Here is an 18538-nt window from a genome sequence, read left to right as displayed (position 1 = left end):
GACTAGGGGCAGTCACGTTGGGAAGTTTTCGAGGATTTTATCTGAGACTCGGGATGGTTGGAGTTGCTTTGTCCCTATCGGGAAGATCATCGAGTGTTCTGTGGTACTTTCCAAGAGTAAGTGTGATGTACCTGGTGAAACAGTCTGTAGAAGAAATGGTTGGTGTGCCAAATGGTGATGGTTCGAGCCCTGAGTGGGGGAGAACCGGGTATTTTATTGAGGATATCAGAGATTTGTTCAACAACGGTTAGAGGATTGGATATGGTGTGCCAAATGACATTCATGAACGTAAATCCTGTGGCTTTACGTGATTAATGAGCTTAGAAGTGCAGATCTAGAATTTGGAGAGGTTCTCTGCCTTGAAAACGACTGAATGAGATATGAGTCCGAATGGACTCGCCGAGTCAAGGAGCCGACTCGACGAGTCGGTGAGGGTTTGTCCCGGTGGGTTTGATTGTGCGATAACTCGGCGAGTTGGGGGTCAACTCGACGAGTTGAGCTGGGCTTTCTTGAGACTTCTGAGGAAACGAGGGGACTCGACGAGTCGGGACAAATATGGACTGTTGACTCGAGTTTGACTTCTGTTGACTTTAGGGTTTGGTCAATATGAGTAATGGAGACCATGGAGGGGTAAAATGGTCTTTTACCCAATTCAAGAGTTAGAGAGAGAAGGATAACATGTGGTTACTTAGAGTCGAGAATCGAGTATTAATTAGAGATATTTACCCTATGTGTTAGGTGGTGGCTAGTTCGAGATTCGAGTTCGAGGATATTTGCTTGCTTGTTCGCAGGGTGAGTCTTCTCACTATACTTTACCTAGAGTGGTGCTTATGTGTGACCGGAGGGTCTTATGTGATTACATTGAGTATTATGTTATCATGCCTTATGTTTTATGCTGTGCATTATGTCTTTGTGATTTATGCTATGCGGAGCTTTACAGACCGGACCAGAGGGTCCAACGAACCATGGGACCGGAGGGTCCCACTGAGACACTTTGACCGGAGGGTCTTACTGTGTTATAGCCTCGAGTGGCTTCAGATTTGTGTGTGGTATTTTGGGGAACTCACTAAGCTTCGTGTTTACCGTGTTATGTGTTATGTGTTTCAGGTTTCTCAGGATCGCGGGAAGGCACCGACTTGATTGTACACATCAGTGAAGGAGTTATGTTTTGAGGATCCTGGAATTGAACCAACAATTATGTAGTTGCGATTTGTAAATTAAATAAATGAGATTTTCGTAAAATGTGTTAAGAGAATTATGCGAATTTAAATGAAATTTTTATTTGAAAATTTACGGTGTTACAAGGTAGAGATTAACCTATTATCACTTGCTTAGAGTATATTAGAGAGTATCTCATGAAGAGGTTATGTGTGGTGCAAAAGGAAATAGATAAGTGTAAAGGACTTCTAACCCCTACTGTAACTACAGTGTTTGAAAAGATTAAGATTGATGCAGCTAAGTATGTGGCTAAATACAATGGGGCAGGAAAGCACCAAGTGGCAAGCACATGGCAAGATCAGTATGTGGTAAACTTGAATGACCAAAGTTGTATTTGTAGGTTTTGGGAGATTACAGGTTTCCCATGTAGACATGTTGTTTGTGCTATATGGGACAAAATTGAAAATGGTGAAAATGCCCCACATGTTGATGAATGGGTCCATCCTTGCTATAGGCTATCAACATGGAAAGCCATGTATTTCAACAAAATTGATCCATTTAATGGACGTTCAATGTGGCCTAAAAGTGACTGCCCATTCACTTTACTTCCACCAAAACATAAAACACGGGTTTGTATTTCAAGTATACCAAATATATAGTATACACGTGAACATGGAATGAATTCAATTTTAACTATAGTATATCAATATGTGTAGGCTGGGAGGCCTAAGAAGAAGAGAAGGAGGGGTGTTGATGAGCCAAACAGCCAAGCTGGTAGATTGAGCAGGAAATATCTGGCAGTCACTTGTTCAAAGTGTCATAACAAAGGGCACAATTCCAGAACATGTAAAGGGCAGGGAGGCAGTGGTGAAGTTAGAGGGGGCTGAAAACTATTTTTTAGTAGTTATTAGGATGCTTGTGTTGTAGGTCTTTTGAAACTTAAGTCATGTGTACTTGTTTGAAGATGTGTTAAGAACTTGAAAACTTTGCATGTAATGTTTGTGTTGTAGGTCTTTTGAAACTTAAGTCATGCTTGTGTTGTAGGTCTTTATTTGTTTTGAAACTTAGTATGATGGTTGTATTAAGAACTTTAAAACTTTGCATGTAATGGTGTGTATACACATTTTGGTAATGAATTAATTTCCTTTGTGTATTACCCTTCACAGATCAATTAATAACATTGTACATTTCAATTGCAAATCAAAACCATCTTAAAGATGCATTTACAATACACTTAACAATTGCATTTCAAAAACATTCAAGAAATTGAACAATCAACTATAACAAACTACATTCCATTACCATTACCATTACCACTCCATTACACATTAATCTGATACATAAACCAAATACAACAACACCAATTCCAAAACCCCCTACATAAACTGAAAGCAAAAAACCCATATTCGATTAAAATAAAAAAAACCCCTGCAACGGTTACAAACCAAAAACCAAAACTCCATTACCATCCAAACTTTCACAAGATACTTAGAGATTAAAATAAAACCAAAAAAGAACACCCATGAACAAAACAACATCAACTGGTAGTTACACAATTCTGCACTCACAATGGCAACCCTCTCTTCCAATCGGTTCATTGATCTTATCAAACCAGGAATCACCACCAATGCCCTTGCACACATAGGAGGATCAGGCCATCGAAGGAACCCACATCTTGTACAGTTCCAAAATTGTCTTCCAGGGTTACGATCCGTCCATGAAGTGATCTTCATTGCTTCATTCCCACATCTGCAAGTCACCATCTTTGAATCAGAAGCGATTGGGTGTAGTAAAGGGTGCAACGGTCGAGCAACAGTGGAAGGGAGAAGAGAGATGACGATCGCAAATAAAGGTAAAGGGTTTGCCCAAAAATCGGACATGCAATTTCTTTTAAAGAGAGAAGGTTACAACTGAAATGACGAAATTACCCCTACAATATAATATTGAAAAATGAGTTGACGGTGAAATGCTAACGGAGTGAGCCGGAAGGACCAAATGTTAAAAGTTTTGAAACCACAGGGACGATCCGCGAGGTTTTTGTAAATTAGGGACAAAACTTCAGATTTTCGGAAACCACAGAGACAATTTTTGAAGTTTTGTCTAGTTAAATTGAATATAATATATAAGAGAGATTGTAGAGTTTATCTAGAAATGAAGAATAGGAGGATAGATTGTTAATTTCAATCAAATACGTAATTGTATTATATTTGATTATAAATATGAAAAAATGGGAATCAAAGAAAATAGGAAACTAAATAAAGGATTCTTTTGTTTTTACGGTCTTTTTTATTTGTTTATCTAGAAATCTTTTCTTGCATTATGCGCATCATCATAATATTCATAAAGGCATCTTGTGGCTCCTTATTGTTATACACCCACAAGGATCTGTTCTAACTAAAAGGTTGTTTGGTATTGTTTTTTAAAGTTCAAATAATTTCTTAACTTATTAAATTTTTAAAAAGAGTTTTTAAAAAATTATTTAGATTAACTTTTGTAGTTAAAAAAAATCAATAAATTAAAAAGTATTTTGCTATTGTATATATAACACTAAAAATGACTTATTGACTTAGTACTAAAATCATAAATCGTTTTCTCATATCCAAACATTTTATTTATTTAATAGTTTATATTTCGTGGAACTACGGTTACAAAATTAATTAAACTTTCATCGTAAAAACTAAAAATTATTAATTAGTTATTTTAAATAAGCTATTCATTAATATCTTTTTAGTTATATAAAATTATAATCGTCGATTCAAATAAACACATAAAATTATATCACCTTATAATATGTATTAATTTTATTTTATTTTTTATTATAATATTATTAATTTAATTTAAGTAAACTGAAAAATTTTAAATTTAAAATTGGTAATGAATAGAAATACTCTTTTATCGACACCGGAGATCAGAGTTAATAAGTCGTTTAAAAAATAAAAAGCAATCGAAAACACCCGTAGCCCTGCTCAATAGAAGATCTGAAGACGGGCGATTCACGAATCAGGCGATTAAAATATTGGCGGCTTGGCGCTCCCGCGTCCTTCCCCATAGGCCATAGGAGGACGATCCAGTTATCACTTTAGCCGTTCTGGCTTTCTTCCCAGCCGAGCCATTTAATAATCCAATAGCCAACGAAGTCCTTGTTTGATTTGCTTCTCTTATAAACCATAGAGGCTCTACACCAAGACTTGAAGGCTTGAATTGTAATCATACTATCAGGACATTCCAGTTAACCGTTCTGAAACTAATTCTGGTTGTGCACTCTAGATGCTTGATGATATGTCTAAGTGAACTTCAGCATCAATATTAGAAGTTTGCGTCAGGTATGAAAGAAAAAATATAACTTCATTTCGTTTTGGTAATTGATAACATCATTTGCTTGCAATGCATGTGTAACAAAGGACATATGCACTCACATTCTTGTGAATTATTGATCTTATCTTGATTGTTTCGTGGATTTTGACCATTACAAATGTGGTTCTTAAAATTGTAACGTTTTAGCTTAGCCTCAAATGCTTAGTCCAATGATATGGATTCGTAGGATTTGGATTTGTCTACTGCTTATTTGGACTGTTTGCAATTACTTAAAAGAGTTCTCTTTTCCCTTTTTTTCCATGCCTGTTTATTTTATTTCAGTTCATATCATTATCAAGATGGGAGAAGAAATGCCAGAAATTGTTGCATTTATGAAGCTGGCATTAGAACAGGTATGCATTTCCCTTGATGGTATAGATTCAGGCTACACAAATTTTGTATTTATCTCATTATCAAAAGTTGATGTAGGCATTGATTTAATTAATCATCCAACACTTAGATCAAACTATCTGTATAATCAAAATTTCCTGCAATTACTTCAATATTATTATATATCAACAAACAACAACCTCTTCTTTTTTCTTTCAGGCTAAAATTGCATTTGACAATCTTGAGGTGCCTGTGGGGTATATCTCTTTTTGTCTATGTTCTCTGGTTATCAAAGTCTTTGGTACTTTGACCATCATTTGACATATATAAACCAATTTCTTTTTTCATGGAACAGCTGTGTTATTGTTATGGATGGGAAGGTCATATCATGTGGAAGAAATCGGACTAATGAAACAAGAAATGTATACTTCTATAACAATTTTTTTTTTTCTATTTGTAACTCTGTTTAACTTACCATTATGTTAACACTAGCAAATTGGCCTCTAAAATGCAGGCTACAAGACACGCTGAAATGGAAGCTATTGATGTTTTGCTTGAGGAGTGGAAAGAAAAGGGACTTACAAAACATGAAGTTGCTGATATGTTCTCAAAATGCTATCTTTATGTTACATGTGAACCATGTATAATGTGTGCATCTGCCTTATCATTTATTGGTACTCTTATTTAAACTAACACACCATAGGCTGCATTTGTTACACATGACAAAAATAAGACTGGTAGTATTTTTTTATACATGGATGTAGGTATAAAAGAGGTGTACTATGGTTGTTCCAATGATAAATTTGGAGGGTGTGGATCAATATTATCCTTGCATACAAATACAACTACATCCGATAGTGGTGAAGATGTTGGGAGAAAAAGTTACAAATGCACGGGTGGGATAATGGGTGAAGAAGCAGTTTCTCTTTTTAGAAACTTTTATGAACTTGGAAACCCTAATGGTATGTACACATATGTATTCTTAATTACCCATTTACCTTTTGACTCATGTTGTGTCTTTATCAAATAATGTGTCCCCTTTTGTTTTGTGCAGCTCCAAAACCTCATCGCCAGCCCATTCAACAACCATGACATCAAAATGGTGTTTTAGTACTTTTTAAAAAATGCATGTTTCTTGCATCTTGTAACTACTATCTGGTTATTGTTTAATCAAATTGTTACAATAATTTGTGGCATCAGCAACAAGTCATCATTGGATTCAAAATTGTGAAATTTCAAAAATATTGAACAAAAAGATACAGGAACAAATTGAAAGTTGAGTGGTCAAGTTAACAAAAGTGGCCCATGTTCGAGCTTTGTATTCTTTTTTTTTACCAAAAGTGTTTTTTATTTTACATATTTTTTTAGTGTCTCGTAATTATTTGGTCCCAGGCTTCTTGAGAATCTCCAATTCTCTCCTCCCAAAGCGTCTTCTCAGTCTCAAGAAGTAATTGAGTTCATAAACAATAAGGAGAATGCGAAGTTATTTCTGATATCAATGTGAATCGCCTTCTATTTCTGATAATTAATGGGAAGCTGAAGTTAGATTTCTGATAAGCAGGTTAAACGATTTCTGAAGGTCGATTTTCAACCCAACCTTAACCGATGTCTGAATAATTAAATTAAGGGGTTTCAAAGTTTTGATTTCTCATTTCAATTTCTGAAGTTCTTTCTTAATTTTTATTTATGTTCTGATTTCTCAATACCTTAATATGTGTATATGTTGTTAATTCAACGTTTTTTTGAATGACTTGTTATTCCGACATTTGATTCGAATTTCTAAATAGTGTAACCAAAGTATTTGATTCTGATATCTGATCGATATTTGATTCGGGCTCATGTATTTAACTTTTTTGATACTTGTTTCTGTTGTACATATTCTTTCGATTTGATAATAAAATTTTAAGTTGTCAGACACCAACGATTACTTTGTAAGTTTCTCTTTTGTTCTTTGATAATTATTCGAAACTAAAAAAAATTCAAGCTATGTGACTATGATGTGATCCTAGTTCTTTACTTCTTCAAGAATTCAAATATTTTTTGTAAAAGAGTATTTGTAAGTTTTGGTCTGTTTCTTTGTTTTGAAAGATCATACTTTGTTATCAAGAGATGGTGTTCCAATGTTCTTATTGTTGGAAATATTACAGTTGTACCTTATACAGCTGTTAACTGTTGTATTTAAGAGTTGTATATTGGCCTAAATTAGCTCTCTAATTTCCATTATATTAGATGTATTTTAAGACCTTAATTCTGTAATTATAGTAGATTATCTCATTCCTAGTTTAGGCTATTTCTTCCCTGTATATAAACAGTTGTGATGTGAATAAGAAAATGACCGAAAAGTTTTTCATCTTTTGTTTCATGGTATCAGAGACATCCTAGACCTGATCAAACATCTCTCTTTTATTTCCTAAGTTTTTTTTCTCTCTAAACTAAACTATTTATGGCCGGGGGAAACCAATCCGATGTCACAAGCGATTATGCTTCATCTGCAGCAAAATCCACTCTCCTCTCTACTCCTGACCTCGGACATACTCTGCAAATCACCCAACACAAACTAAATGGGTTGAATTTCAGAGAATGGTATCAATCTGTTTTGCTGGTCATCCGAGGGAAAGGGAAAGTAGGCTATCTTACCGGTGAAACTTGTCAACCAAAACAGGACGATGCAGGTTATCAACAATGGGAAGCAGAAAACTCCATTATCATGGCATTACTTATCAACTCCATGGAGGCACAAATCGGCAGAACTTTTTTATTCTACAGCAGTGCCCACGAAATCTGGAAAGGTGTCCAAGATATGTACTCAGATCTTGAAAACACATCTCAGTGTTTCGAGATTCGCTCAATCCTAAGATCCACTCGCCAAGGAACAATGACGGTTACTGAGTATTACAACCGGTTAGTTGATTTATGGCATAATATGGACTTATTCTATTCTATTCCTTGGAAGTGCAGTGATGATGGAATCATATATAACCAAATGCTTGAAAAAGACAGAGTTTTTGATTTTCTTCAAGGACTTAATAAGGATCTTGATGAAGTAAGAGGGCGTATTCTTGGAGTCAAACCGTTGCCTTCGCTTAGAGAAGTTTTTTCTGAAGTTCGTAGAGAAGAAAGCCGACGTAGAGTTATGCTCACATCAAACGAAGGCATTTTTCCGGAAGAACAACCACAAGGATCAGCCCTTATGTCTTCTCATTCTCAAAATCATAAGGCAAACAAGGATGCTCGTCATTGGTGTGAACATTGCAAGAAACCTTTCCATACGAAGGCAACCTGTTGGGAAATACATGGAAAGCCAAAGGATTGGAAGTCACGAAGCCAGCGTAGAGAAACTCCTTTTGCTCATGTAGTCGAGCAAACCCAGCCACTAAGCTCCGACATCAACAAACTCACTCCACAAAAAATGGAGACTCTAAAGTCCCTTCTCCGTGAATTACAATGTTCTGGAGCACCTGAACCAGCCCCTAAAACAGCAACTACGCATCTAGGTAACATAAAAATGTCTCTGTTAACAAAGAAAACAGATTTAGATGACTGGATTGTTGATACAGGTGCCTCTGATCATATGACCAGAGATTGTAGAAACTTAAGCAACTATAGAACATGTGGTGATGAGCCTGGTGTATGTGTGGCAAATGGCACTGTGTTACCGGTTATAGGAATGGGTGATACAAAGTTTCAAGGACTTCACTTAAAATCAGTCCTTCACGTGCCACATTTAAAATATAATCTTCTGTCTGTGAGAATTAACAAAAGATCAAAACTGTCAAGTAATTTTTCTTTGTGATTTTTGTGTATTTCAGGATCTGCGTTCGGGGAAGATGATTGGCAATGCTAAGGTACAACATGGTCTCTACTACCTCACTGGTCATTCTCATTTTCCAACCTCGTGTCTAGCACTATCTGCATCAAGTATCTCAAATTCTGATGTAATCATTTGGCATAAACGGTTAGGACATCCTAGTTTTCAGTATATGAAGCTTTTGTATCCAAACCTCTTCATCAATAAAAATGTTTCTTCATTTAATTGTGAATCATGTATTCTCGCAAAACAAACACGAAGAAACTACCCCATTCATGTATACCAACCCTCAAAACCGTTCCATATTATACATACTGATATTTAGGGTCCTTGTCGTGTCAAGGACCTAAGTGGCAAGAGTTGGTTCATCACCTTCATAGATGACCATACTCGTGTATGTTGGGTCTTTCTTCTAAAAAACAAATCGGATGTTGCGATGTGTTCATAAAATTTCACAAAATGATAAAAAACATATTCCAAAGCAACATTCACATACTTCGAACAGACAATGGGGGGAATATTTCTCTAGTAACATAGGAAGATACCTCTCAGAAAATGGTATTTTACATCAGAGTTCGTGTGCTTCAACTCCCCAGCAAAATAGGATTGCCGAGCGTAAAAATCGACATCTTTTAGAGGTATCACGTTCAATCATGTTCTCTAGTCACGTGCCACAATCTTTTTGGGGAGAATCAATCCTAACTGCTTCCTATCTAATAAACCGACCTCCCTCAAAACCTTTAAAATTCCAAACACCAATCAGTGTTCTTCAAAAAACCTTTCCCGAGTCGAGAGTAATTAATTCTCTTTCTCCAAAAGTTTTTGGGTGTTCAGCATTTGTTCACAATATCAGTCCGAACAGAGGAAAACTTGATCCAAAATCAACAAAATGTGTATTTGTAGGTTACTCATCTACACAAAAAGGGTACAAATGTTTCAACCCCCACACAAAAAGGTTCTCTACATCTTATGATGTCACGTTTCTTGAAAATCAGCCATTTTACTCTTATGATTCCCTTCGGGGGGAGACTTTAAATGAAGAGAATCATTGGGATCCATCTATATCTCTTCCAATGTTGCCTATATCTGAGTCTATATCACCATATATACCCCCGGTGACAGAAAATATCATCCCTGAACCAATTCAAATTTCAGAACCTGTTCAAGGGGAAGAACCATCATTACGTGTCTACTCAAGAAGACCACGTGTAACTCAGCAAAACCAGTCATCAGAACCAACTTTAGATCCTCCACAAGAATTGCAGCAAGAAAAATCCAAAGTGGATGATCCTGATGCTCCTATTGCAATCCGAAATGGGGTAAGATCTTGTACTCAACATCCTATTTCAAAACACTTGTCCTATGAAAGGTTATCTAAAAATCACAGGGCCTTTGTATCTCAGCTTGATGACACCACTATTCCTTCAAACATTCATGAAGCGTTAAAGGATCCAAAGTGGAAGGAAGCAGTCTTTGAAGAATTAAAAGCATTAAATGAAAACAAGACATGGGAAGTTGTTGATATGCCTAAAGGAAAGAAATTAGTAGGTTGTAAATGGATTTTTACTGTGAAAGTTAGCAAGAATGGGATTATTGAGAGATACAAAGCCCGTCTGGTTGCTCGAGGATATACTCAAACATATGGAATCGATTATGAGCAGACATTTGCACCTGTTGCAAAGCTAAATTCTATAAGAGTATTGTTATCCATCACAGCTAATCCTGATTGGGAATTACATCAAATGGATGTATCAAATGCTTTCTTAAACGGTACACTAGAAGAAGAGGTGTACATGAAGCTACCCCCTGGTTTCGAGCACAATGAAAAAACCGGATCAGTATGCAAACTGAAAAAAGCTTTATATGGGTTAAAGCAATCTCCCAGAGCATGGTTTACTCATTTCAGCAAGGTTATGAAGAATTTTGGATATCGCCAAGGACAAGCAGATCACACTCTGTTTGTTAAAGAGTCAAAGAACAAAAAACAATGTATCTTGATTGTATATGTTGATAACATTATAATCACCGGAGATGATGTCGACGAGATCAACAACCTCAAACGGCTACTGCAATCAGAATTCAAAGTCAAGGATCTAGGAAAATTACAATATTTTCTCGGGATGGAAATTGCTAGAAGCAAAGATGGAATCTTCATTTCACAAAGAAAATATATCCTAGACCTCCTACAAGAGACAGGAAAGCTTGGTTGCCGACCAGCAACTACTCCAATGGAAAAGAACTGGAAAGAAAAGTTGACTGAAGAAGACCCTCCAACAAATAGAGAAAGATACCAACGAATAGTGGGAAAACTGATTTATCTATCACTCACTAGGCCGGATATTGCCTATAATGTTAGCCAAGTAAGTCAATTTATGCACGCTCCAACTGTTCGCCATCAAAATGTAGTTGATCAAATCCTAAGATATCTGAAGGGAACACCTGGAAAAGGGATGCTCTATAAAAAAAACCGAGAACCGAAAGATTGAGGGATTTACTGATGCAAATTGGTCAGATAGCAAATCAACACCTGTACCAAGTTTTGGGGAAATGTGGTCACTTGGAGAAGCAAAAAGCAATCAGTCGTGTCAAGAAGTAGTACTGAAGCAGAGTATCGTGCTATTGCACAAGGAATTTGTGAGTTAATATGGTTGGACAGATTATTAATAGAATTGAAAATTGATGTTAATGGTCAACTACACCTCTACAATGATAGTCAACCTGCGATTGCAAATGTTCATAATCCTATACAACATCATCGTATGAAACATGTCCATATTGATAGGAATTTCATCAAGTCGGAGATTGAAAGTGGAAAGATAAAGCTCTCATAAGTTCTCTCAACTGATCAAGAAGCCGATATTCTGACAAAACCACTGTTGAGAATAAGTTTTGAGTCAAATGTATCCAAGTTGGGAATGATTGATATACATTCACCAACTTGAGGGGAGGTGTTGGAAATATTACAGTTATACCTTATACAGCTGTTGACTGCTGTATTTAAGAGTTGTATATTGGCCTAAATTAGCTCTCTAATTTCCATTATATTAGATGTATTTTAAGACCTTAATTCTGTAATTATAGTAGATTATCTATTTCCTAGTTTAGGCTATTTCTTCCCTGTATATAAACAGTTGTGATGTGAATAAGAAAATGACTGAAAAGTTTTTCATCTTTTGTTTCACTTATGTCATTACATAGACAACTATACATGTTTTTACCAAAACAAATCCATTTTGCCCAACTATACATGTTTTTACCAAAAAAGACCATTTTGCCCTTGCAATGTTCTTATGTCATTACATGGACAACTATACATGTTTTTACCAAAACAAATCCATTTTGCCCAACTATACATGTTTTTACCAAAAAAAGTCCATTTTGCCCTTAATTTGCGTTGGAAAGATTTTCCCCAATGATAAGATTGGTGCTGCTCACATATTCTGGTTCTACATCATGTCGTGTTGTGTTGTTTCCCAAAAAACCATTTTGACACTTTTGCCCATGTTTGGTTGGTTTTTCTTTTGACTGTTGTTATTTCATGTTATTTTGGCCTCTATTTTGGCTGATTTAGTTTGTTTGTACTATGTAGTATGTACTCCAACTTCTTGCTTCTTGTTGGTTTGTTTGGTTTTATTTATTTACTTTTGCCGTTAAAAAAAACTTTGTATGGTGTGATAAAAAGACTTGTCAATTTATCACAGTTACATGAAAGCATATGGGAATGTCTTATTTCCAGATATCATAAGCCATATGGAAGGTCTTGTATATTGTATCTATAAAAAAAATTCATTTTGGATCACATTTGTATGTTGGTAAAAGCTACCAAAATAAATGAACTATTAATTGTAGTTATTTGATTATAATTTTTCGTTTTAAAGAGCCTCATGGTTGCAAACAACCTCAATTGTTTGTGTAAGCATGGGTCTGGTTTCATGGGTAGCATTCTTCTCACTTAAAAGATCAAATTTCATTTTAGAAATTACATTTTTGTCCTTGTCCCCCTCCTCCTCCTTATCCTTTTGCTTCTCCTTCATAAAAGTCAACAGGTCATCATCAACAATCTCCGGTTTTTGAGTTAGCAAATTTTGCAAAACATAATGAATTCTCTTACAATCTGTGAAGCAAAACCACTTCCCGTTTGGCAATGCCTATAAAAAATGCACAATAATAAAATATCAACCGGTTTCTTTTACAATGAAAAAAGTATATGATTGCATAATATACCCACCTCCAAATCAGCCATTTTTTGATCCCTTAGACAACAGATATGGTATTCGCTTAATCTCTTTCACACTGAGAATGTCATTAACAATAATAGCAAGTTTCGGCTTTTTGGCTATAACCTCTGGCCTTTTGGGGAGCATCTAAACAATAGCAAGCAAACAAGTGTAACTTAAAAGCAACTAAATAAATAAGTGCAACTCAAATGTTTAGTATAACACCAGTAACACAATAAACTCATATCCCTCCTTTAACACAGGCACACAGCAGCAGTAACACAGCAAACGGATATAAAACATAAACATAGCAAAAACTACAGATCAAAGATTGAAGGACAAAGGTTAGTTGACTAATTAGGACATTTTTGTAATTTATTTTCCTGCATAGGGACCTATTTGTAAATTTCCCAGGCACCATTTCTGTAAAAGCTCATCTTGTGACTTACAGGGACCATTTTTTGCCACTTTCTATTAAACAGTGACATTTTTGTAATTTATTTTTCTGCACAGGGACGTATTCTGTAAATTTCCAGGGGACCATTTCTGTAAAAACAATTCTGCAAAAGAACCTATTGTGACTTATAGGAACCATTTCTGCAACTTTTTCTTACACGGAGACAATTCTGTAATTTATTTCTCTATATTGGGACCTATTTTGTAAATTTACCAGGGACTATTTCTGTAAAAAATCAATTCTACAAAGGGACCGTTTTTTACAGAAATGGTCCACCGGGACTGGGGTTAAACCATAGCAGAGAGCATCACCAACAATATGTATATATCTTGTATGCATACAAATCAAAAATTTTATCAGGCCTAACAATAAGAAACAGAAATTGAAGTATAACAACACAAATTAAACTAGTATAACCAAGTCTCACAGCAGAGAAAATTTTAATAAGGCCTCAGTGCCTCACAATGAGAAACATAATAGCTAGCATACAAACTACCAGGAAAAAAAAAAGCGAAAACAGAATAAGTAATACATACCTAGTGAAGGTAACTCAGATGGAGAAAAAGGTAGCAAGTAGACAAAATAAAAGTCATAAAAGAAAATGGCAGCAGGAGATGGATGGCGAGACCTGTAAGCACAAATTGAAATCAATTGAACGATTAGTAGGCGTCGATCGGAGATTAGTTGAAGGTTAGTAGGTGGCGACGAACTCACTGAAGGTAGATCCGTACCTGAAGTCCGGTCAGTGAGGGCGAAATTAGGTTTTCTGAAAATAGGTTGAAGATGAGGGAAACATGAATATCAGTAAGATTTCACAGGAATTTTCAATTGAGGGATGGTAATTTTCATTTGTAGCGACCATTCCCACGCACCAACCCTATACACATTTCACGACACTTCCTAGGAACCAAATAGTAATTTATTAAGCAATACTTGTGTGATGTGTCACATTTCACCAAAGCATTCTTATGCATCAAATACTTGTACAAATGACTAGATAATTTTTACAATTCAATACAATTGCTTCAAAAATTGTATTTCATTCAATACATTCAGGTTGCATACAACCGCAACAACCATCCACAAAACATGAGGGGTACAGGAACTGAAGTACCATATAAGTCCGTTTTTATCAGAAAATGAGGATGTTACTATGTACATGTAATGAAACAACTTAGACTACGATACAAGAAACAAAGCAGAAAGTACAAGACTGAAGCACAATATGAGTCAATCACGCCCCTTGTATGGAATACATCCGACGACTGTGATTTGAAGGGAGGACAGATTCAGTAAAAGAGCATGTGCATGTTTGTTTGTGTGTGAGTGTGCATGTGCATGTGCATGCGTGTGAGACACGAACTAATCTAAACTATGATTCAGTAAGAGCATGATTGTCACATGATTTGATTATAATTTATTTTTAACTGATTTTATTAATCAGTCATATGCCAGATATCTCAATTGGTGGTTGGTAGATTTGTTTTTTAAACCAAACTTATTTGGTTGGAAGCTACTTTATTTTGACTAAAAAAAATACACAAAAATTACTTTTTTTTCTATACAGATAGAGACCAATCTTGACATCTACCATATACAATCCATTGCGATACATATACATGATCAAATAAGTTATTTACTCCTACTTCTTCAACAAGATAACATCTCCATGATATTTGGTTACCCAAACATTCCTCTCTCATTTGAAATGTCCAAAACACCCATCATCCTGCTGAAGAACAAACACCAACAAACCAAAGTAGCCAAGTTACTGGCATTAAGCATGTCCATGATCATCATCATCATGTTGTCCTAAGTGAACATCATACAATACAAATGTCTGCAGGTAACAGCAATTAGAGAGAAAATGTATAGATATAACCCTAAGGGGGAACCTTATAGAGCCTCCATACACAAAGCAGCAAAAAAGACTCGCGTTTCTGTTGTTTGCAAAACCAGCTCACTTTTTTCTTATTCCACCTGGCAAAAAGTCTGTTCTCCATAACAGATTATAGAAGGCTCAACTGTTACTGATATAATGTATCAAAAGAAAAAAGGTGTGCCTCCTGAGAATGACTCTTCTTTGAAAGGTTTAATAGAAAGAAATAGTAACGTACTTTACCAAATATTTCGATCATAGCAACATACTTCAGAATTATATGAAAAAGGGACAAAAACCAAAAAAGACATGAATTGGAAGAAAATAATAGGTTCATTGATGTAATAAATGAAGTCCTAAATTAAAGTTCACAACACAATTAAGATATAGTCACAGTGAAGTATGTGCAAAGAAGCCCAAATGGCTATACTTTACATAGTCACAAGCAGCAAAGACCTCTAAATAAAGCATATAAGCCGCTTCATTCTTCTGTGTACACAAATATACACCCACCCACCCACAAATAACACCTACTAAACTCATCATCATTAAGTTATCACTTTCTACACAATCTCCCCATGTCGGAATCCATTACTCCCACATTCCATTCCAGGGTCCAAACCACAAGGGGAATCATACCATTTAGGATTCTCAGGGTAGAAACTGTCAACTTGCAAACCAACAAGACTATCTGTTTCTGTTTCATCATGTCTTATGGGTTTTGTAAGTTTGGAATCTTCATCAAATCCATTGCATTTCAGCCATTTTTCGGGTTTACAGGTGTCATCCCAAGATCCAACATCGCCAAGTGTCCGTTCAAAACTGTCGTCATCATCTTCAATCAAATCCGTATCTTTTCCATCTCCATAAATCCTTTGATGTCCACTCCAATCTACCAAATCATTATCAGACATTAGCCCTAATGATTTTGATCCATATTCTCCTATGTTTCTAACTTTGCTTATCACATCAAACAATTCTTGAGACATGGAACTCAAAAGCTCAGGTGGCATTTTGGTAATTTTAGCTTCGAGAAGCCCAACTTCATTCTTTAACTCCTTTACTTGCTGCAAAACCGTATGTTGCATATCGCTATCATCTTTCCCCATGAAGTTTTCATTATCAGTTTCATCACTCATTCCATAAACCAGATCTTGATCGATTAACAATCCGCCTTTATGCCCAACAATTCTATGCATGATTCTTGCATTTCCATCCAATGGACCAGGTTCATGCCCTGAATGAACAGCATAGAGCTTGAAAACAGCCATTCCCTCTTCTTGATATACAAAGGTTTTATCTTTCTCATTGTAATTAGAAATTGGCACAATTGCCCTTATTCGAAACCCACATCCACATCGCTTTGAAGCATAAGGTTCCCTTTTCAAGATTCTTGATTTTTTAGATGATGAAGCGGGTTCCCCTGCTCGATGACATGCGTAATCTTTAACTTCTGCCATGAATGGCTTATATCTAATGTACTTTTGTCTTATACATAAAACAACCTTATGTTTAGTTGCCAATTGTTGCAGTTTACTAGGTACATCTTTTGCTGGGACATCGAATGATTCCGTGTACTCAAATCTACGTCTTTTTGATCGTCCCCCACCAGAGCCGTTTGAATCTGAACAAATAGGACAAGCAGCTACACAAGCCCTAATGTAAGATTCAGGTATCCCGTAGAACTTAGCACCTATTGTCCAAACTTGTTTGATTCTTTCTATGGTTTCTTTCAACCCTAGGTGCTTCAAATCAGCATCACCATGAAAATTCATGACGATTTCTTGCCATTGACTGGTATGTGAAACAAATTGATTATTGGAATTGTTCTTGGAACAAAGGAATTCATTACCGTGTTGGCCTCTATGGACAGTGAGCTTCTCTTGAATTCGCTTCCATGCCGTCAGGTAGGCGGTGTCTTCGTTGCGGTCTTTCCAGACTGACCTCCAGCTAGCGAGAACAGCTTGAGGCGTCGCCGCCTTAATCTCGTCGGGATTCGCGAGACGGCCTTCGAGTATACAACGGATCATCAAGGAGTGAGATTCGATGTTAAATGTGTAAAATTGAGAGGATATGTGAGGCTCTGGGTTAACGTATTCAGGTCTAGGGTTTGTTTTTTGGGAAGAAACGTCGTTATTATTTGTAGCTGGTGGAGCACCGTCTGCTTCGGAGGAGGTGCGGCTGATGGAATCTTCATCATTGTCATCACGAAACAAGTCGAATTCCGACAAGGGAGGTAGACAGAACTCCAGCGGCGGCGGGGGTTCCTCCTCGTGGTGGCTGTGATCCAAAATCAACGGCTCAGGTTCTGCGATCGGATCAAGGTGATGATGAAACAGACCCTCTTCAACTTTGCTTGGATTCATGATCTTTTCGCCTGAAATAATCGAAATTGGAAGAAAAGAAGACTCTGTGGGTTCAGTCTACTCTGACATGAGAGAGGGTTTGAAGAATCCCTCTCTCTTCTTCTCTCTCTCCAAAGAAAAAACAAAACTTTCTCTCTCTAACTTTCACTGTTATTTTAAGGGCTTTGATGAAGTCTTTGTTGGGTTGGTGTTGGATAATTTATATATATCGTGAGATGGGGAAGAAAGTGACGTATTGTTTGACTTTGACCGCATGAAGACATTTTAAGGTTTTGTTGTGTTGTTATTTCAGTGTAATTTTCTTTATTTTTATTTTTATTTTTTTTGGATCAAACACTCGAAGTTCAAAACAATTCTCCATCCTTTAAACTTCTAAAAGATTAATTGTTGATAACGTATCATATTAACGTATTATCTAAAATGAAAATGATAGACCGTTAACATCTCACTTTTCTACATCATTTATATATTATTATAGCGTCATCATTCTACATGATCATCCTTTTTTTTTCTTTCACCTAGGAAATAGTTGTCTCTCACTTTCATTTCATCATGGAGTTATAGTGTACAAACATAAGAAGCGGATAAATCTTGTCGTAGGGGGGATGTTTGTATGGTGAAAAAGGAGGGGCGGTGTTGCCCACAGGTCACCTCATCTCATTGCATCCTATTGTGGAGGAACACCCCTCGGTCTAATACTTCAAGATATAAATGCATTTAACACCTTCAAGATATAAACGCATTTAACAAAGGTGTCGGTGTAACACTCGTTTTTTGTAATATTAGTGGTGTATGAACCCTACAATTGGTAAATCATAATATGGTGAAATTGAAGTTGTAAATGGATGAATCGAAGCTTTTAAAAAACTTATACATGAAGTATGATCATTTTGAAGGAAAGTGGTAAGATATGTCAATAGGTTATGCTTAAGGGACTTGTACGATATGCTATGGTCAAGGGCGATCCTA

The 18538-nt window shown here is 36.1% G+C and overlaps 4 protein-coding genes and 1 long non-coding RNA gene across 5 annotated transcripts; 3 read left to right on the top strand and 2 right to left on the bottom strand.

Annotated features, from left to right (window-relative positions):
• The first annotated feature begins 1355 nt into the window (after positions 1-1355).
• LOC145104692 (uncharacterized) lies at positions 1356-2045 on the top strand. Its single transcript, XM_079041888.1, has 2 exons — positions 1356-1787; positions 1875-2045. Exons 1-2 carry the CDS (start codon positions 1356-1358, stop codon positions 2043-2045), a joined length of 603 nt encoding a protein of 200 aa, XP_078898014.1.
• Positions 2046-4073: 2028 nt separating this feature from the next.
• Positions 4074-6166, top strand: LOC145109850 (tRNA-specific adenosine deaminase TAD2-like). Its single transcript, XM_079046981.1, has 7 exons — positions 4074-4481; positions 4795-4865; positions 5062-5099; positions 5198-5264; positions 5357-5516; positions 5607-5804; positions 5897-6166. Exons 2-7 carry the CDS (start codon positions 4812-4814, stop codon positions 5932-5934), a joined length of 555 nt encoding a protein of 184 aa, XP_078903107.1. The 5' UTR covers positions 4074-4481; positions 4795-4811; the 3' UTR covers positions 5935-6166.
• A 1119-nt stretch (positions 6167-7285) lies between these two features.
• Positions 7286-11481, top strand: LOC145104691 (uncharacterized). Its single transcript, XM_079041887.1, has 4 exons — positions 7286-8557; positions 8652-8760; positions 9554-11010; positions 11167-11481. The coding sequence occupies exons 1-4, from the start codon at positions 7286-7288 to the stop codon at positions 11479-11481; spliced, it is 3153 nt and encodes a 1050-aa protein (XP_078898013.1).
• Positions 11482-12331: 850 nt separating this feature from the next.
• LOC145109849 (uncharacterized) lies at positions 12332-14239 on the bottom strand. The gene is made up of 4 exons (XR_013709263.1): positions 14056-14239; positions 13861-13952; positions 12879-13014; positions 12332-12798 (listed from the first exon to the last, which is right to left on the bottom strand). It is a non-coding gene; the product is annotated as an uncharacterized LOC145109849 (long non-coding RNA).
• A 1278-nt stretch (positions 14240-15517) lies between these two features.
• On the bottom strand, positions 15518-17732 carry LOC145105856 (uncharacterized). The gene has a single exon (XM_079042938.1). The coding sequence runs from the start codon at positions 17567-17569 to the stop codon at positions 15767-15769; it is 1803 nt and encodes a 600-aa protein (XP_078899064.1). The 5' UTR covers positions 17570-17732; the 3' UTR covers positions 15518-15766.
• Between the last annotated feature and the right edge of the window lie 806 nt (positions 17733-18538).

This window comes from Lactuca virosa, chromosome 4 (assembly GCF_052849685.1).
Source record: "Lactuca virosa cultivar CGN04683 chromosome 4, Lactuca_virosa_CGN04683_v6, whole genome shotgun sequence".
NCBI lineage: Eukaryota > Viridiplantae > Streptophyta > Magnoliopsida > Asterales > Asteraceae > Lactuca > Lactuca virosa.
The sequence above is the reverse complement of the archived record's forward strand: the minus strand, read 5'-3'. Positions and strand labels throughout refer to the sequence as shown.